General features: G+C 44.5%; 1 protein-coding gene across 1 annotated transcript in view; it reads left to right on the top strand.

Moving 5' to 3' along the window:
- Positions 1-20,702, top strand: part of SLC45A4 (solute carrier family 45 member 4) — a 68,366-nt gene that overhangs the window by 44,428 nt on the left and 3,236 nt on the right. Inside the window, exons 3-8 of the mRNA XM_065669032.1 lie at positions 11,013-11,201; positions 13,792-13,971; positions 14,059-15,134; positions 15,228-15,327; positions 16,400-16,611; positions 17,720-20,702. The exon at positions 17,720-20,702 is cut by the window's right edge and continues 3,236 nt beyond it. Of these exons, the coding sequence (XP_065525104.1) occupies positions 11,013-11,201; positions 13,792-13,971; positions 14,059-15,134; positions 15,228-15,327; positions 16,400-16,611; positions 17,720-18,082 (2,120 nt within the window). The 3' untranslated portion in view covers positions 18,083-20,702. The remainder of the gene's footprint in view (positions 1-11,012; positions 11,202-13,791; positions 13,972-14,058; positions 15,135-15,227; positions 15,328-16,399; positions 16,612-17,719) is intronic.

Raw genomic sequence — 20,702 nt, 5'->3', positions numbered from 1 at the left:
ACCTGGCACTTGGCACTGGTTTGTATGTACCCTGGTATAGGATTGGTAAGGATAGAATCCTGTGCAACCTATAGAAATTGATATATGGTAAAGAATCTACAACAGCAGTTGATTCTTTGGTCTTTCCTTGAGCAGGGCATAGGATGGAGGTTGGAACTGGATGATCTTTCAGGTCCCTTCCAACTCAAAGCATTTTAGGATTCTGTGTCATATGTGTTGCCTTTGATTCCTATTCAGCAGCAGGAATAGTGAATATTGCATATATGTCTATATACGGTTGCTTGATAAAGCAGTACAAAACTGGATTGTTATAATGGCTAAAAATAATCTTCTACCTGAATTACAGCAGGTTACTCCTGTGGAAGTAGGTTAGTAGGAGGGTAAGAAACTTTAAGTAATTAAAGCTTTACAAGCCTTACTTGACAGCATTTGTGCTCCTGCTAAAAGAAAGCCCATCTTTGCCTGCGTGCAGATGGGTGCATGTGTTCTTTCTTCTGTGCCTCAGACTCAGCTGTTCTCAGGCTTTTCCTTCCCCTCTCTCCCTTCCACACATACCTCTGGCTCGCCTCTCTTCACATATGCTTCTCTTTCCTGACACAGCACCATAAAACTGGGTTATAAAGCAGGAATTGTCAAGGAAGCCGCATAAACCTTTCTACAACTTTGGCAGAATGGCAGTAGAGCAGCAGCACTTAATGAAACCCCGATGACTCCCACGGTTGCCAGCTATGAGAAGGGGAGGACAGTTGTAGGAGGTTGAGAAGTAATTGAGCAGAGACAGCAAATGGGGGAAACTGGATGATGAAATCCTTCAAGGCCTGTCACTTCCTTAATTCCATTTTTCACAAGTGTCATTTAACCCAATGTGGTGGCTGCTGGCCTGCTATCACATGGGTCATTTCGAAAGCTTTTCTGGCAGAATGGCTTTGCCAGAAGGGGATATTACTCTCCTATAGCTTAAAAACACCTCCAGGACTCTGTAGGTGAAACACCACAGCAATATTTCTGTGCTAGTGCTGTTGAAGAGCAAAAGCACTATTTTAGTACCGTTTTAGTGGTTCTTTCAAAACGAGTGGCTCTAGTTTGGTTTGTAGGCAAGGCATGTACCAGCTGTAATAGTTTCCAAATTTCTGGAAGTTGTTTCTGCTGTAAGGATTGGTATCAAACTACTCAGGAAATTTAAAATGTGGAATACAAGTTTGAGGGAAATGCTGGGCAGTTTTTGCAGCATATCTAACCGAAATTCATCCTTTTACTATTTATTAATGTTCTGTTCATGTATCTCAAATGTAGATCCAGTTTTCATCTAAAATCTTGTCTGTCTGACAGGGAGTGACCAAAGCAGAGATGTAGGTGCGTTACGAAGGCATGAAGCTGCTGTAGAAGTTTTGGGTGTAGCAGCAATGCAGAGGTAGTGGATCCCCATCCTGGAAGGGATGACAGAGGAAGACAGAGAATGCTCCAGCCCTCTTCCTTGCTAAGTGCCCCTTTGGTCCAGTGGACTTTTCCTGATGCATTCAGGCTGGGCTGCAGCTGAATTCTGCTGATAGCTTTGGAAAGGAGTTTTTGCCTTTTGCTCATGGATGTGAGTCCTTTCAAAGTACAAGAGAATCGCAGAATGGTTTGGGTTGGAAAGGACCTTAAGACCATCCAGTTCCAGCCCCCCATGGGCAGGGACACCTCACACTAAACTGTGTCCAAGCAGACCTTGAACACTGTGCCAGGGATGGAGCATTTGCCACTTCTTTGGGCAACCTGTGCCAGTGCCTCACCACCCTCACAGCAAAGAACTTCTTCCTTACATCTAACCTGAACTTCTCCTGTTTCAGTTTGAACCCATCGCCCCTTGTCCTGTCACTACAGTCCCTAATGAAGAGTCCCTCCCCAGGATCCTTGTAGCCCCCTTCAGACACTGGAAGCTGCTCTGAGGTCTCCACGCAGCCTTCTCTTCTCCAGGCTGAACAGCCCCAGTGTTCTCAGCCTATCTTCATACGGGAGGTGTTCCAGCCCCTGATCATCCTCATGGCCTCGTATGGACTTGCTCCAACAGCTCCATGTCCTTCTTATGTTGGGTACAGCAGAAATGCACACAGTGCTGCTTTCTATGTCCTTGTAATATTCCTGTTAATTACTTTTTTCTCTTGATTATTGTTCCCCTCAGTGCTAATAAGCCCATCCACATGGAGGAATCCTTCTTTATCCCTCCACTCTCGTATCCCACAACTTAATTCCTCTTTCGCACCGAAGAGGCAGCCACTTCCTCACTTCACATCCTCTGGAGCAGTACTGCATTGTGCACACAACCCTGCTGCCAAGAGCTAAACAGGAGGGGAGAGGAGAGCACAAACTTCTTGCAAGTGGGTGATAGTTTGTGCTCCAGAAAAGTATGTTCAGACTGCAGAGTCTGAGCTGTCAGATGTATCTGTGTCCTGACAGCTTGTGAGTGTTGCTGGCTAAGCAGAAGAGCTCTTCTTTGACAGGCACAAGAAGAATGTCAGGATGTGAATTTCACCAGCGAGAACATATTTTTTGGATACTGCTCCTATTTTATGTGGTGTTTATTGCAGTAGGTCATTTCTGAGACACTGAGTGAGTAAAGATGCCTGACAACTTGACAGGCTGTCATCTGTACACGGGAAGTTAGCAGCAGTTAAAGCCCTCATAGTATTGATGCGGTTTTGAGTTCTTCCACCTGTGCTTTTGCAACTACACTGAGCCTTGTGGCTTGTTCAGAGTCACTTCTGAACAAGCACAGGGCTTGAGCAAGGGTTACCTTGTCCTACAGGCTGAGCAGGAGTAATGTAATGAAGGTAAAACTCACATAAAATGGAGCCCAGCTGTAGGGCTTCATGTCTTAGAATCATAGAATCAGTGATACTGGAAATGACTGTTAAGATCAAGTCCAGCCGTTCCCCAGCACTGCCAAGGCCACCACTAACCCATGGCACTGAGGGCCTCATCTAAACAGTGTGTGAACGCTTCCAGGGACGGTGACTCCAGCCCTGCCTTGGGCAGCCTGTTCCAATGCCTGAGCACCCTCTGGGGCAGGAATTGTTCCTCAGCTCCATCTAAACCTGCCCTGGTGCAGCTTGAGGCCATTTCCTCTTGTCCCATCCCTTGTTCCTTGGGAGCAGAGCCCAGCCCCTCCTGGCTCCATCCTCCTGTCAGGCAGTTGTAGGGAGCGATCAGGTCCCCCCTGAGCCTTCTGTTCTCCAGACTGAACCCCCCAGGTCCCTCAGCCGTTCCCCATCACACTTGTGCTCCAGGTCCTGCACCAGCTCCATTGCCCTTCTCTGGCCCCACTCCAGCACCTCAGTGTCTTCTCACACCAGCAACTGTAAGCAACTGTAGCATTAAAGATGTAAATTAGAGGCTCTCTCATCTCATATGATATCAGACTCTTGTAATTTTCAAGCAGTACTCAAAATCATTGCCTTCTTAAAAGCTCATACTCCCACATTTGGAAGCTGCTCAAATCATGGTGATGGGCACCAGGAGAAATTACCGTGCTTTTTCATATCCCTTCTTTGTTAGTCAGGCTTCTTATTTCAATCCAGAAGTTAAAAACTGGTTTCTCACAGGTGCCATAAACTCAATGTACAATTGCTCACTGCGCTGCAGTAGTGCTTGGACCACCAGTCACGCCAGTTCCAGTGCATTGCTTCAACTTAATGTTGGCTCAGTTATGGGTTTTTTGGCAGCTCAGAGTCCCACACGAGCTCTTAGCCATTGGAAGTCCTAAAACCTGAAGGGAGACAGCAAGAAGCAAAAGGATTTGTGGTTGAAGTTTCGTGCTGATACTGGCATGCAGCTTGACTACAGTTTCTCTGGGGGGCCCAAATGTTTGGCTACTCTATTTCTGCTTTAAATACAAGGGAGTGGATATCAAGGTGTATGTATGAAATGACTGCAGCTGCAATCTGAAATCCCCATTCCTCTATAGCTAAAAAGCTTGAGTTTGTGGTGGTTCCTTGTGGTAGAGCAGATAGTGGGGTTCTAACTTTTCACAGCTTTTTGACAAGCATCGCTTTAGCTTGCCACGCTCTTTCAAATCACAGTCTAAACAAAGCAGCTTGTATAAGCAGTGCATTTTTAAACAGATCAATGGGGGATATTTTTAACAACACGCAGGGATGAAACTGTGGAATAGAAACTGTTTGCAGGGCACGACAGCTTCTTCTGTTGGTTCCGAAATGTGTATGGTGTTTACTTTCAAGTGCATAAACAAGTCTCTAGGTGATGATTTCTGCCGAATGAAAATAGGAGCTTAGCATCCTATTCCCATATCAGATCTTATTGTTAAGCTTATAAAGAACTATTTTTCCCCCAATAGAACTTATCAAAAAGAGGTTTTGAATAGAAACTGCCGCATGTGACTTAATCTTTCTTCCATGTAACTCGTGACCTCACGCAGCCCTTAGACTGATGGTGACACAGTGAGCATTTCCTGTGAACCGTGAGCGCTGCTGGTCCCACTATTGTTGGGCCCTTTTTTTTTTTGTCTGGGAAAAAACAAACCCTTATTTACTAGAAGCCAGTGTCCTGTTTGTTTGTAGCTGGCTGGGAAATGCCATATTACAAGGGTCTCAGTGGCAAGTCGCCGCTGCTCACAGAAGCTGTTGTTGTGTTTTGCTCTTTTTCTCACTGATTTGTATGAGATTTCGGAGCCTGCCTTGTGACCTGCTCCGCATTCAGTTCACAGCACAAATACTAACCTTGTTTATCCAGTATGGGGCTTCTTTTTAACCCCCTCCTCAGTGTTTCCTCAGATTAGCTGTCACTGACAGGCTAAATAATAATCCTCCAGTTATTATTCCTCCCCCAGGAGGCCACCAGGTTACTTGTCCAAGTTGGCGGATGGGGGCTCGCTGTTCGAGCTGCTGCTACCCAGTGAGGGTGGAAAATTACAGGCAAAATCAAGGAGCAGCATTAAACTGGTAATGGGATGCAGCTGCATTGGCCTTGGAGTCTATGAGTGAGGCTCAGCAGCCTTTGGGAAAGGCGTATGCTGTGTGTATTTCCCTTGGCCATCCCGAATCAGTCCCTGCCTAGTTATAGCCTGTTCCAGGTGGGTATAGCAGCCTCAGTGGTTGGGACGTTTCACATTTGGCTGTAAGAGGTTGTGGTGAGGCAGTCATATGGATGAGACAAGCTTGCTGTGCAGTACTGCCTTGAAATCCAGTCACAACCAGCTTCCCTGCATCTGTTGTGCACGTCAGAGACTGGATGCTGCAGGGCTGCGGGCTGGGCACATCACTGTAGCCAACGCACACTGCCTCTTGACTCCTTGCCGCTAGATGGGAGCATCAAAAAGAGCTTCTTGGTGTCCAGATACTCCGTTTATGTCTTAATTTCTACTCATTGTCATCTTGTCCTGGCTTGCATACCTTCTTAACTGTCTTTCCATTTTAATACATTGTATGAAGTGGTAAAGCTCTGTAGGTATAGCAGCATGAATCTATAGAGAGAAAGGAACAGTTAGGATATGTAATTACCCTCCTCAACTGTCTAGTGCAGAATCATTTCCATGAAGCTTCATTACTGGAGCTCAGTCTTGTGAGACAGCAAAGACTTGGGGAGGTTGTGTTGTTTTTGTATACATATATATACCTGCACACACACACACACACACACATATATGCACACAATCTGTTTAAGTATTTTGGTTTTCAGTCTGCTTGTTTATTTTGCTTCTACTGCCAAATCCTGCAAGCCAGCCCAAATATGCATATCACATATGCAGACATTCAAGATACTGAAACCAGAACAGCCTCTTTTAAGGGAAAAAAGTATTTTGAGGTTGGAGTTCTCCTCTGTCTGCCTGGAACTTTCCCATTTATGTGAAATGTCTTAGTGCTAAAGCAAACCTGCTGTTGAAATGATGAAGGTCCTGTAGACACTGCCAGTATGAATCACAGAATAATAGACTGGTCTGGGTTGGAAGGGACCTTAAAGCTCATCCAGTTCCAACCCCTGCCATGGGCAGGGACACTTTCCTTTAGAGCAGGTTGCTCCAAGCCCCTGTGTCCAACCTGGCCTTGAACACTGCCAGGGATGGGGCAGCCACAGCTTCTCTGGGCACCCTGTGCCAGCGCCTCAGCACCCTCACAGGGAAGAGCTTCTGCCTAAGAGCTCATCTCAGTCTCCCCTCTGGCAGGTTCAAGCCATTCCCCTTGGCCTGTCCCTACAGGCCCTTGTCCAAAGCCCCTCTCCAGGTTTCCTGCAGCCCCTTTAGGCACTGGAGCTGCTCTAAGGTCTCCCTTTAAGGAGCCTTCTCTTCTCCAGGCTGCCCCAGCCCAGCTCTCTCAGCCTGGCTCCAGAGCAGAGCTGCTCCACCCCTCTGAGCACCTTCATGAAGCATGAATTTTATGAAGAACATCTGCAAGGATGTTTTGAAGTCTTGCTTCGTGGGACATGGAGGTGGTGCCCAGTGCCTTGGAAAGCTCTCTCTTGGAAGACCCGTTGTAGAACGTGGCTGTGAGCTTTCCAAACATCTGACTTCCAGCAATGTGAGAGGTGACAACTGAACCTGTATAGAGAGAGGAGGCTCTTCTAGGGACCAGAACTGTTATCTCACAGAGTTTTGGTTGACTGAATAGATTATGGCTTATCAATAGATAAGAAATAAGATATAGAAAGCAAATGCAAAAGGAAGCTTTGAGTAACTAACTTGACTACCCATGTCTATAACAATTGCTGTGTTTGCCTCCCCATACTGTTCAGGTAAGGAGTCTGCTGTCTGTCAGACAGGATCAGGAGGGAGTTTTGCTGGCACATCAACTTTTCCTGTGCTCTTTTACTTTAGCTTGTACATGTACCTGGTTCACACCAGGAATCTCCTCTTAACCCCACTCAGTTTTTTTTCCACTTGAGTAACCAACTAATGTGACGATACCACAGTTTACAGAAAAGTCATACACTTCATTTAGTAAACGATAGCTAGTTTGAATTCTGCATAGCTGTATATAAAACACAGATGATGATCTTATAAACTGCTAGCTTATACTTGGAATGCAGTTTGTACGAGCCCTGCCACTTAGGTTATGGAAGTAGTCTATAGCATGACATCTACAGCAAGAGAAAGAGCAGGTTGTGCTCAGGTTGATGGCTCGTACCAAACACAAGCAATTCTGTGGGAATTGCTTGTGTTTCACTTGAAAGTTATCCCTTTCCTGTTTACTTGGAGGAGCACTGAAAGCTTTTTAGAGATTCTTCCATTTCTGTTGGCATTGGGCTATTAATATCTTTATAGATTTTTATCATGGCCTCTTTTCTAAAGATAGACACTTGGGTTGCTGAAGAGCAGTTCAATAAAAGATACCAAAGTGGTTTGTCTAAAGAAGGATCTCCAAACATAATGCTCTTGGGTTTATAAGTGTCCTTTTTGCCCTTCCATAAAAGCTCCATCCCAAAAACTCCATTCTGAAATCACTGAGATTTGTGTCTTCTGTAAAATAAGCCGTTTTCAGGGTAAATATTTGGATTTAGGCTTTTATTTATAGTATTTAGATGATAGGAAGATCACCCTTTGCAATCAGGAAAAATAAAGCCTTCTCAAGAAAGCATCTCCATCTCTCTTCTCTGACTCACACATGGAAAGACAGGGATTTAAGACTCCCTGATTGTAGGCATGGAACAGAGGTTGGGAAAAAAACCTATTTCCTTTCTTTTACTGGCCTGTAAAATTGGAACTAGAATGAAGGCTGGAGTCTGATTTTGAGTTGCAAAGTTGATCCTCCAACTACTGAAGTCAATAATGCTGGCAGTAAAGGTCACTCAATCTTTTAATTATCTTAGAACATTTTTAATGAGAGTTGGTGAACTCAGGCTCTAAAGCATAAAAAATCCCCATCTTTCCGATTTAGAAATAGTTTTACAGTTGAATGAAAAACGTTTGTAAACAGGGTTTCATTCTCTGCAGAACTCATTCGGAATCATCATTTTCAATGGATTAAGTGTTTCCAGAACTTTTTTGGTTAAAATCCGTGGACGCCACCAGGAAATGCTGTTGTAGACGTCCTTCTGAAGGACAGTGGGACAGTGAGTTGCGCAAGCCCCATGTCCCTGGATACGCACTCTAAGTGTCCCTCTTGTATAAGTGCTTTGTTATTGTTTCTACTCATAGTCTTCATTAAAACAATTTGTTTGTCTCAATGAAAGTTGCAATATTAAAAGAGAGTCTCTTAACTGGGCCCATTTTACTTACATCTATCTGTCTAAGGTTGTTTATTCATCCAAGAGAGGATAGTGCTTGTAATGCTAGTAATAGAAAAGGACTGTGATTTATTGCAGAGCCTTCTCAATGCCTCACAAGTGTTTGCTGATGGATGAGCTCGACTCAGATGTCCCAGCTCGTAATTCACAAGTCACAACATAATTCAGCAAAGAAATGTCTTTTCTTAGCGTACAGCCCTCTTGCAGTGTTGTGACACCAAGTTATTTCAGATGTCGGTGATCACTACAATAAGTAATGATCAGTGATGTTGGTTAAGCTCTAGCTTCCACCTTTGTTTAGAACAGATTGGCTGCAGTGATTTGGCATCCCACAATAGCAACCTCCAGTGTGTAGCTGCTGCTCAACAGGACATCTTTGTGGAGGCAAAATGGGATAAATATTTACATGTTGCCATTTCTTATGTGTCCTGCAGAAAAATCATTCCTTCTAAATGCATCAGAACCTGCCAGCCATTTGGTTTTGCTTCTCTTGAACTAAATATTTCCTCTTTCCCATCAATTTCTTTTAAGAAGCTCCCTCTATCCATATGCCAGCTCAGGCATTGCTCAATGTTAGCATCCCGGACCAGGTGAGGTGCCAGTTACATGCATAGTGCCCAGCCCACTTGCGGGCTTGGGAGGGCTGTTGAACACGGTGAAGTTAATGTTAAAACACATGGAGGTGGAGGTTTTCCTGCACTTTTGTTTGGATTATGGGCTTGCTGGTTGTACCTATGATTAGGATAGCGCTTGTTAAAGAAGCTGGGTGTTGGGGTCTGCAGGTATGATGTGAACAACCATGGCTACTTCAACAAGGGCTTTAAACCTAATAACCCCCGCTGTTAAGTATGTTCACTATAACTTCCATGTCAGCCAAGACATCACCTAACTGTTGGAAAAACTAAGCAGGAGGTAGTGGTTTGAACCATGATGTGAACAGCCCTTTCCTAGAAATCTACAACCTACCACAAAGGGAGTGAGTCAGTAGTTACGTGGTAAGTGCCAATGTATTGTGTTGGCCTCTGGCACAGGCCTTCAGCTGCCTCTAACAGGCAAAGGTGGCCTAAATGTGGTACCATCCTCTTCCTCCATGGGCAGGGTGTTCATGGGCAAATTTTGTCCAAAACCACAGGTTGGGCAGGTTCAGAAGAAGCAAATCTCTTCACTAACTCTGTACTCATCAAGGCAGTTGTTGCCATTAGCTTGTTCATAGAATGATTTGGGTTGGGAGGGACCTTAATCTAGTTCCATTGAGTCAGGTCACACAGACCTTGGCTTTATACTTGGATTTTGAATCCTGATGATGAAATTTGTTATTTATGGCACAAAAATAGGTTATTTTCCTATAACACGATCTCTGCATCACCGCAGAGCACACAACGGTCCCAGGAAAATCTTTTTTATCAGTGTTCTTAATCAAGATTTGATGATACTTTAAACAGCAGGAGATTAGACTTCCAAATTTGCAGCAGAGGCTATTTTGGGCAGGGATTGGTATAATCCTGCTTGGTAATGGATGCTTCCGTGTGCCGAACAGGGAGCACAAGGTACAGGTTGATCTCGCCAGCAAAGGTTGAATCCTACTCACACTCACCAAATACGGGTTTGAATAATAAATGGTTTTCCTTCCTGGGGTGAAGACACTGAGATTTTCAGTCTTGACATCAGTTGGATTGTAAGAAATGGATTGCCTTGTTTTTAATGCTTTGCAACAAAACAACTCAAGAGTGGTTACCTGACCGGCGCTGATAAAGCAAGATATCTCAAAGGGCATGAGTGGAGCTGCTCTTTTGGGCCAGGCTGCCATCTGCAGGCCACTGCTCTCCATGCTGGAGCGGTGCGGAGCAGGCTGTGGGGCTTTCTTTCCTTCTTCAGAAGTTATTATTAAAATATGATTGTAAAAACGTTAAATTGTTGTTGTTAAAATAGATAGTCAAAGGCAACTTGTTACAAAGTGCTTTTTCTGGGTAAATATCACATAATAAATCCAGTTTGTCTCCGTCTGATCCTATGAACAATCACCTCAGATCTGGAAAAGAACCCCAAGGATAGCGGAGATATATAAGCCTTCTTAGATTTCTCTAGAGGTTAAGAATGTGCTTTTCTTTTATCATCTGTTGTTCAGTTCTGTAAGTAAATGTTTTTGTCCCCTTTAGAGAGGGGACATTTCATCTGACAGCCGAATTCTGTCCATCATTCTCAGTCCATTCATCTTTATGGTGGTGGTCTTAGATGAACTGTAATATTCAACTCCTGTTGAATGTTAGAAGTTGTGTTGACAATGGGATATGCGTGTATGACTACCAAGTGCTGAAGGCTTTCTGAGCATCCCAAAGAGTGTGGCGCTTAGAGTCCACAAGTGGATAGAGGATGCAACAAAGCAGTCTGGCTTCTAATACAGCCAACCTTGCCTGCTGGTGCTTCACAGAGGCCATCCCTACCTGCCCCAATCAAAAGAAATGCAACACGCTCAGTACAATCCAGCAGATTTTGGTCAGTAGTAGCTAATGTAGACTCATGGTTCCACTGTTGTATGTATCACTGACTATTGTATTTCAGTAGCTTAAATATACCTGTTGTTACCTTCTTATTGCCCAGGTATTTGAGAACTAAATGATCTGTGCTTTCGTTAGCTGTTATTTTGTACCTATTGATAAGAAATCTTTATGGAGTGGTTCATTTGGGAGAGAACTTACTGCAGGTAAATGACCGATCAGTTTACAATTTCAAAGGTATAACAAATGAAATGTATGGTGTGTACCACATAACCTTAAACTCCCTTTTTGTCTCTGTTTTAGGTCTTCCTGAACAATACTACAGCCTCACGTGGTTCCTTAGCCCCATCCTGGGCTTGATCTTCACTCCGCTTATCGGTTCGGCCAGTGACCGCTGCACGCTGAGCTGGGGCCGCCGGCGGCCTTTCATTCTTGCTCTCTGCATTGGTGTCCTCTTTGGAGTTGCACTTTTCCTTAATGGTTCTGTTATAGGTAAATAATGAGGAAATCACCTGCATGTATCTCCTGCTAACACACCTGCTGTCAGATTTTGATGTAGGAAGTTAAGATAACGATACGCAGTCAATTTAACTTGTGTTTAGTGTTAAAATCATTAGAATCACTGCATCTGGGCTATTCACCTTGTGTGGTTTTATCCTTACTCTAATGTTAGGGTGCTGTGCTGAGGATTGTGCAGTCGTGGATGTAACTAGTAATACAGTGTTGTTAATACAATGGTTGCCAGCACAATGTTTGCAGTGGCTGAGATGAATTTGGTCGATCTTTGACATGGGAAAATTGTAGCAACCTGTTCACAGGGAAATGTTTCCTGTTGTGATCCATTTTCGCTTTAATGCATATCTGGCAACACATCCTGTTTCCAGCATTATTTCAGAAATTATCTTTTCACTTTTTCTGGTGCTTTTCTTAGAGCTGGTATTGAAAGAGTCCAGAGCACAGTTAATATTTGTTTATCAAAAAAACATGTGGGAAAATCATTTTTCCTGAGCCCCCATCAGAGCTGGTAAAAATAGTTTCCCTTGAACGTAGTTTACTACAGACCTTAATCTCCAATGTCTTTGTAAATTTAGGGTAGGAGGGGTGACAGCAAGTACATTTGGGGAACTGTTTACATCATGGTTGGGCTGATGCAAATGAAAGGAACTTAGCACCTAATAATATCCTCTTGGCTCTCTCTTTTCGGGAGTTTGATGGAATTCCATTGTCAAAAAGTTTTACTAATGGAGGGAAATGATTGCAACATTACCTTGGCTCAGCATGTTTGCTTTTTAAAGCCAGACTTTGGGTGCCTTATAACAGAGTTTCGTTCTCTGCAATGGACAAACTGTTCAGATGAATGACATTTAACTTATTCTGGTTTAATTTCCCCAAGTACTAGATGTTAATTATTTGAATTGCTCTCATATGGTATCAGTGGTAGTGTGGTGATGTGTCTCCAAGACTTACTCCTCCTCCTCCAGATGTATGCAAGGTGTTAGAGTGCCTTATGACATTTTAAATGATAGGAAGCTCTTACTTCCACACAGTAGTTTAGGTCAGTAGCTATTGATGCTGGCAAGCAAACCTCATACACAGTTTATGGGCTCATTTTGAAGTCTACCACCTAGCAATAAGGTAATACTGTCTATGATTTCTCTCTACTTTTTGGTTGCATAGTAATCCGGTCTGTGCATGGCTTTCCAGAAACCCTGTGCTTTCCAGGTACTCCAGTGGTACTCCTGTGCCATGAAACTTCTTTTAAACACAGGGGGTGTTGCAATGGACTGCAAAAGCGAGCTGAGTGCTTTGTGCATCCCTTCCTGGAGCTGGTTGTGGTAGATTCTGAAGGAAAACCCTGTTCTGAAAAGCACTTTAAACACTGCTGTGCCTCTCCCAAGGGAGCCTGGAGTGAACTGAACTGAAGTGATAGCTGTTCCGTGTTCTTTAGATCTCTTCCATACTAGAAGATCAAGCTTTGCTGCTAACATTCAGCATTATAGAATCACAGAATGGTTTGGGTTGGAAGGGACCTTAAAGATCATCCAGTTCCAACCCCCTGTCATGGGCAGGGACGCTTCCTTTAGACCAGCATTTACATCAGCATAAGACAGCACTTGATGTCAGTGTAAGACAGCACCTGGGCTGCTACTTAGAGCAGATGTACAATACGATAAAGCGATAAAAGAGGTTTGCTAATCCTAATAATAGTACAGCCATGTCCCAGGAGAACACCAGTGGATAGATCTTATTCAGCCCTTGTTCTCTTCACTATATGCACTGTTCAGGTTTCCAGCAAATCTAAAGCACTGACACCGTTGCTGTTTCCTTTGTAATATTCAACTGAGTGTGGAACGCTTATGAACTTCTTCAGCATTCAGAGGCCTTGGTATAAATGAGGATTGAATATGAAGGAATCAGCTCTTGAGATTTAGCTGATTTTTGGTGGCTCAGCCACTTCATCTCTTTCCACAGTCATTTTCATCAGTTACACTAATGGTTTTATCAGTGTTGCATGTGTAACTTCTAAATCTTCTTGATCCAAGTAATTCATGCTCTTGTCAGTGGTTTATTTCATGACAAATTCCCCAGCTATACACTAATGCTGCCTTTTTACTCAGCAGACAAAAAGCATTTCATCCCCTGCTATCAACAGAATCCGACTTGTGCAGTGCAAAATCCCTTCGTATTGCTTCAGCTTATAAAAGTGATCTGGAAAATATGAATAAGCAAAGAGAGGGATGAAGGGGTTAAAATACACTTATCCCGGTGTACTGCAACCACTGCTTATTGGGCACCATGGCAACAAGGCTGTCAATAGCCAATGCTCTGAAAGGTTTAAGAGATACTTTTAAAACAGCATACTGCAAAACATATTTCTTACATATTACAAAATATGAGAATATGATCTTTGTTTCACACCTTCCACGGAGCAGTGCCAAAGAGCTGAAATTGCCCTTTTACTCTGTAAAGGAATGTGTCCAGTGAGCATGTTGGCCACCTTTCTCTTAAGGAGTTAAGCTTGCTCTTAGTACTTTTCCCTTTTGGGACAACACGCTCAGATCCCTCTTCTGTTTCTCTTTAGGTCTGGCTATCGGTGATGTCCCGGATAAACAGCCCATTGGAATAGTTCTCACAGTGCTCGGTGTTGTCGTGTTGGACTTCTGCGCCGATGCAACAGAAGGGCCAATTCGGGCCTACTTGTTGGATGTGGTGGACAGTGAAGAACAAGACATGGCCCTTAACATACATGCGTTTTCAGCTGGTATGGAGTTAGTTGATGTGGGTTTTGCAGCTGTCAAGTCTTCCTGATGATCCAGTGTGACTGAATTGATTGTTTTCTCTTCCGCAGGTCTTGGAGGAGCAATTGGTTATATGTTAGGAGGGCTGGACTGGACACAGACCTTCTTGGGTGATATTTTTAAGTCTCAAGAGCAAGTCCTTTTCTTCTTCGCAGCCATTATTTTCTCTGTCTCCGTTGCTCTCCACCTTTTTAGCATTGAAGAAGAGCAATATAACCCTCAGCAGGACAGGATTGATGAAGAAGGAGACACCCTTTCCAGTGTCAAACTCAGCGGTAGTCTTGCCCCCGTGAACCGACTCAATGTAATTAGTGAGGAAGAGCCGTATGGAACCTCCATGTTCCACGACGACGTTCAGTCAGAGCATGATCTCAGTATGGAGTTCCTCGAGGTGAACATTGTGAGAAGCAAGAGTGACTCGGTTCTACACATGCCCGATGCTACATTGGAAATTGAATCAGAGCTGCTTTTTCTGCATGACATCGAACCCTCCATTTTTCAGGATGGTTCCTATCCAAACACTCCCCACAACACAAGCCAAGAGACCATGAAGTCCAAACTCAACCACCTCTCTGCTTTCCTCAGGGACAGTGAGAAAGAGGAGGACATGTTGCTTGATAATCGCTTAAACGAAGATAAAGTCCCAAACATCAATGGCTCCCTACCAAAAGAGTTCCTCAACGGACACGCTAGGATAGGCATGAAGCAATCCAGCACTTCAAACTCCATGCGGCGGCGGCGGCACATGTTCTACCGTCAGCCATCGTACACCTTCTCCTACTATGGCAAGATAGGCTCCCACCGCTATCGCTTCCGTCGCGCCAACGCCATCGTGTTGATCAAGTCCTCACGCAGCATGAACGATATCTACGACATGCAGAAGTGGCAGCGACAGAGGTGCAGACACAGGAATCAGAGCGGCACGACGAATTCAAGTGGAGACACAGAGAGTGAGGAGGGGGAGACCGAAACCACTGTCAGGCTCTTGTGGTTGTCCATGCTAAAGATGCCAAAGGAGCTGCTGAGACTGTGCGTCTGTCACCTCTTAACTTGGTTTTCCATCATTGCTGAAGCTGTGTTCTATACGGATTTCATGGGACAGGTCATCTTTCAGGGGGATCCAAAGGTAAGGGAACACTTACCACTGGCAAAACTGCTTTTGGTCATTCATTTCTGAGATGTTCTCATCACACTGGCTTTGTGACTGTGTTTACTGCAGGCCCCTTCTAACTCAACTGAGTTACATGCCTACAATGCTGGAGTTCAGATGGGATGCTGGGGACTGGTCATTTATGCTGCTACTGCTGCTGTATGTTCAGGTAAGAGACTGCGCAATCACAGAATCACAGAATCCCAAGGGTTGGAAGGGACCTCAAAAGGTCATCTAGTCCAACCCCCCCGCAAGAGCAGGGTAACCTACAGTACATCACACAGGAACTTGTCCAGGCGGGCCTACAGTGGAATTCACCTCATTTCCATTCACAAGGGAAAAAGAGTTTTGCTTTAGTTACCATCAGCCTCCTTTGGGATGAAGGATATTTTGGAAAATACATGGTCACATGGTGGGGGCTTCTTTAAGAATCGGTATTTTAAAATCCCCCCCCAAATGTAGAGGTGGAAATAGGAACAGATGGGTTAAGTGGCATAAAGCACAAAATGCTACCAATAGATGTTGGATGGCATTTAGCTAGTCATCAGGAAACTAAAATGATGCCTGTGAAAAGATTCAAGCATATGTGAGAGGGGTTTTGCAAAGCCTGGTTTTAAAATCCAAGTTATAAATATCTATTTTGGCAAGACTTTCGTGCTCTCTAGTAACATAAACCAGCTACAGACAGTTTGGGCTTGGAATACGGACTCTGAACATGAGAGCTTTGACACATTCTGCCTTTTGCAGCACATATGCAGGCACATCCCCACCACAGATCAGCATGGTTGGGACTGCCTCTGTGTTGAGACATGTCCAAGTTCATGTGGGCAGCTTGTTTCTGAGCACAAACTGAAATGTGTGGCTATAAACATCAATTACCTGATTGCTTTGCTTAGGAGAAGTGTTTGCATTAAAAACAGAATCTGCACTCAGGGTGTATTTGCACTGATAAAGTTCATGAACAGGCAAGGTGGACTGAGTGCACCATGCTATGTTTGAATCTCAACGGATTTTGTTCTGCCTCAGACTTGAAGGCAAGTCTCTGAGCTCATTTATTTCCTAGTTTCTGAAAGACCGAGACGTCTTTTTCCATGTGGGAGTTGAGCTATGCTGCTAAGATGGGCCAAATATGCAGTGAGCATCCAAGTCCTAAACAGCGTATCTACCTGTCAATACACAATCAATACCATAGAACTTCTCGGAGTAAACTGATTTTTATGTTTCATTATTCATCTCCACAGCCTTGTTGCAGAAATACTTGGACAACTACGACCTTAGTATAAAAGTGATCTACATCCTGGGCACGCTGGGTTTCTGTGTTGGCACTGCAGTGATGGCTATATTCCCCAATGTGTACGTCACCATGATAATGATCAGCACTATGGGAATAGTCTCCATGAGCATCTCCTACTGCCCCTATGCACTTCTGGGACAATACCATGATATTAAACAGGTACGCGGAATGTTTTTAAGGCTCTGTTCCAACCTGGCCTTGAACACTGTCAGGGATGAAGCATTCACATCTTCTTTCGGCAGCCTGTGCCAGCACCTCACCACCCTCACAGTAAAGAACTTCTTCCTTATATCTAACCTGAACTTCCCCTGTTTCAGTTTGAACCCTTTACCCCTTGTCCTATCACTACAGTCCCTAATGAAGAGTCACTCCCCAGCACCCTTGTAGCCCCCTTCAGATACTGGAAGCTTCTCTGAGGTCTCCATGCAGCCTTCTCTTCTCCAGGCTGAACAGCCCCAATGTTCTCAGCCTGTCTTCATACGGGAGGTGCTCCAGTCCCCTGATCATCCTCCTCTGGACTTGCTCCAACATCTCCATGTCCTTCTTATGTGCTTCAGGAGGGTCTCATAAGAGCAGAGTAGAGGGGGTAGAATCACCTTTAACCAAACGAGAGCTGCTGCTTAAATCAGGTGCTATTAGCATCAAGTTGGCTCAGTGGGGTCGTGATTGCTGAATCCTGTGCTGAGGTATAACAAGATTTGTGCATATGATAGGTGGAGATTAAATAGCTACTGGAGTATGTGTTATATACCTAGATGTTACTACTGTTTCTGATGTGTTATGTTAGCATCACTCAGGTTTTTCACAGTCTTAGGTACTGAGGTGAATCTGGAAGTGCAGCTATAAGTTTGGGGAGATGGAAGACAAACTGATTCTGCTGGAAACAAGAACATTTATTTTGCCCTCTTTAGCACTGTTCCATTTGGATTACAGATTCCAGGAGGAGCATTTGTTTTAACATGTTTCTGCATTTGGATGGGGATTCCTTTTTGGAATCATAAAAACAATTTCTACCAACACTTTAATGTAAATTCTTTTTACAAAACCTAATCTTGAAGCCAATTCATGCTAGTTGTGCCCCAGTAAATATCTGCCTCTTGGTGCGAGATGAGGAGGCCAATGCTAAGTAGCTTAGGAGGCCGTTGCTCTGGATGTTGCACAAGGACGGCATAAAGATGACCACTTGAGGAGGATTGTGGTGTGTAGGTACTTGGTTTAATCGCATCCATTGTTTTCCCTCCTAAACACGTTTCTTGTCTCCTTCCAGTACATCCACCACAGACCCGGGAACGCCAAGCGCGGCTTCGGCATAGACTGCGCCATTCTGTCCTGTCAGGTTTACATCTCCCAGATCCTCGTGGCCTCCGCGCTCGGTGGCGTGGTGGACGCGGTCGGCACCGTCAGGGTCATTCCCGTGGTGGCTTCGGTGGGATCCTTCCTGGGGTTTTTGACAGCCACCTTCTTGGTGATTTACCCTGAAGTCAACGAGGAGCCAAAGGAAGAGCAGAAGGGCCTTGATCCTCCAAAGCCAACCGAGGCCAATGGCACGAGCACCGAGAAGCCGCCCGTGCTGAAGCTCACACGCAAAGGAGAGTCTGCGGCAGGGCAGGAGGGCGAGTCAGCCGTGTGAGGCCACCGCTGCTCCTTCGCCACATTCCAAGGAGTTGCAGGTGCAGGATCAAGGACTTGGGGTCGGGTTTTTCTTTTCCAGGAGAACAAATTTGGATCTTCACTACTTGTAGCTGAAAACGAAAAGGCAGTTTTGTGCAAACATGTAAATGAAATCCTGTAGTCCTTCATCTAGGTTTGAAGCCGTAGCCGTGGCGCCGATTGCTTTCTCTCCAGCTTAGAAACGTCATCTCTGAACACTTTTTTATTAAGGATACATTTAGATTTCAAGTAAGTTTTATTAACCTGCATGAGACTCACAGTGTATACAGTTAGCTGTTAGAAAAAATGAAGTTTTCAGCTGTTTTTAACTGAAAATGGAAGCTCTCTCAACTTAGTCTCTTGCTACCTTTTTTTGTCTGACCATTTCAGGTTCCACTCGTGTAACAGCTCAATCAAAACGCTTTGACATCTCGATCCATTTCTTTTCATGAGCATGATAGTATCGGTCTGACAGCGACAGTTGTTTAATGTTCATTTTAGACTTCATGGAGTTTATTAGTGCAATGACAAAGAATGGGTTTCTTTGCTGTTATTTTCAAGCAAAACAAAAGCAATTACTGCAGTTTCTAAGAAACTGCTGTGAATCCTTTAGTCACACTGTTAACAACAGCTCCCAGGTCTGCTGCTTGTCAGGAGAGGGTGATGCTGAGCACTTGATGTCAGCTGTAGACGGAAGGAGCAGCAGCGGGGAGAGGTGATCAGCACTCACAGGTTCTTATCACAAGTGCTGCATATTATGAATGTCGTTGGATTATGCTGTGACAATGTTTAGCTGGGGGCTTTGTGCGCTGGTGAACTTGGCATTTAAACCTGATCATCTCTGGAGGAAGCTGCCACAGAGAAAGGGCATCTCTGGGGTCAGTTTCATGGGAGAGGGCTTGTGGATTCTCTTTCATAGGGAAAGGAAGTCATTGCTTAATTGCACTTTGATCCTTCAACCTCCTGGCTGGGAGCACAGCTGCCAAGGTAAAGGCACGGTGTCAGTACAAGGTAAACCAAAGGCCTACCTCTGTAACGTTATGGCATAGTCTGGGTGTATCAAAATCTGTGTAAGAAACAGCTTTTAGGCCTTAAAATTCAATCCGTGTGTTGCTGTTCCCATCCCTGTGTTGGAGGAGTCATAGGCTCTTCAGAGCTGCTGTCCCAATGTCATCAGTGCAACCTCCGCGTCCCCTTTCTTGATTCAGGACATAGCTGCAGTGCAGAGTCCTTTGTTATGTGAAGAGCTTGAAAGAGTTGTGCAAATCTGGTTCAAAATAGCTCTTGGATCCCTAGCAGCATGCCCCAGTCCATGGGCAGCCACAGCTCAGTGATCCAGCAGCCATCTAAAAGCAACTTCAGAAACCAAACTTCTATTTGTTGTCTTCTGAGCAGTGTTTGTGATGCTGTTTTTACTCATTCCCACATGGTCCAATGGGCTGCACTTAATCCATGTGCTAAACAGACAAATCACAGCTCGTTGTAAGGTTTCTGCTGCCTCAGACTTCTCACACTGCACTGCTTCAACAGGCCTGTGTAGGTGATGCTGCAGTAGAGTCGTCCAACAGGAGAATATCTATTTCACACAGAAAAGCAGTTTTTAACAGATTACTTGAATTGTCAGTGCATTGAAGAGCCGTGTGGTTGAAGTTAGAGCTCAGTCTTGGCCAGCATCACTGACATGGATGCCAGGTAGCATCTATGGCTTTCTTAGCTGAAGGCTTTCAGTGCTGATGTCCTGTTCTGTCACAGGGGACAATGTTGGCCTTAGGCTGGTGCAGTCACCCAGCACTGAAGTACACATAATCCCACAGGATTTAGGGGTTGTTTGGTTTTCCAGGTATCTTGAGGAAGTCTTTTTTGTCTTTAAGGTGTCTGTTTTCTATGTAGAACACATACTGTGACCTGTGTTCAGACAGGGGAGTGATACTACTGAAGAACATGAGACCTGGAAGAAATCAGTTGTGAGAAACACTTGAACTGAACTTCTGCCGTGAACTTGATCATCTCAGTTGCATTTAATATATATCCTGGTGATGTTCATATAGAACAGGTTGTGATTCACCCTATAACTGCCATTAGCGTAAAACACACACTGAGTTAGACATCTTAAAGTGGCTTTAATACTTTATATTTGAAGCTCCTTGAAGATTCTGCTTTTGTTGCAGTGAGCACTGTCAAATCCTCCCTATTTTAACCTCTGTTTCTGGCTCTTCTACAGTTTAAATCTCTGCATCTTCTGGCCAGCGCCAGCCTTACCCTTTTCCCCAGTGAGTTTCATGGAGCAGCGTGGTTTCCAATCCATTTACTCCACATGGCACCTTCCTCAGCCAAGATTTCTTTCCAAGGTCTTTCTGCAGAGGGGAAGCTGAAGCTCCCTCTCATTCCGCACCCAGCAGAGGGAAGGTGAAACCCTTTGGGGGTGAGCTCACACATGTTTGTTCAGCTGTCTCAGCCAGGGGAAGGGTGTTTCCAACCCAGAGGTTCTCAATCAGAGGCAGGGCCAGCTTTGTCCCAGCCAGCATTTGGCATTGCCTCATGGCTAAGAAGTGGATGTTAAAATCCATGTTTAGGGTTGTTTCTGGGGCAGTTTACTTGCT

Source organism: Lathamus discolor, chromosome 2, assembly GCF_037157495.1.
Source record: "Lathamus discolor isolate bLatDis1 chromosome 2, bLatDis1.hap1, whole genome shotgun sequence".
NCBI lineage: Eukaryota > Metazoa > Chordata > Aves > Psittaciformes > Psittacidae > Lathamus > Lathamus discolor.
Note: the sequence above shows the minus strand (reverse complement) of the source record. Positions and strands in the feature narration are given on the sequence as shown.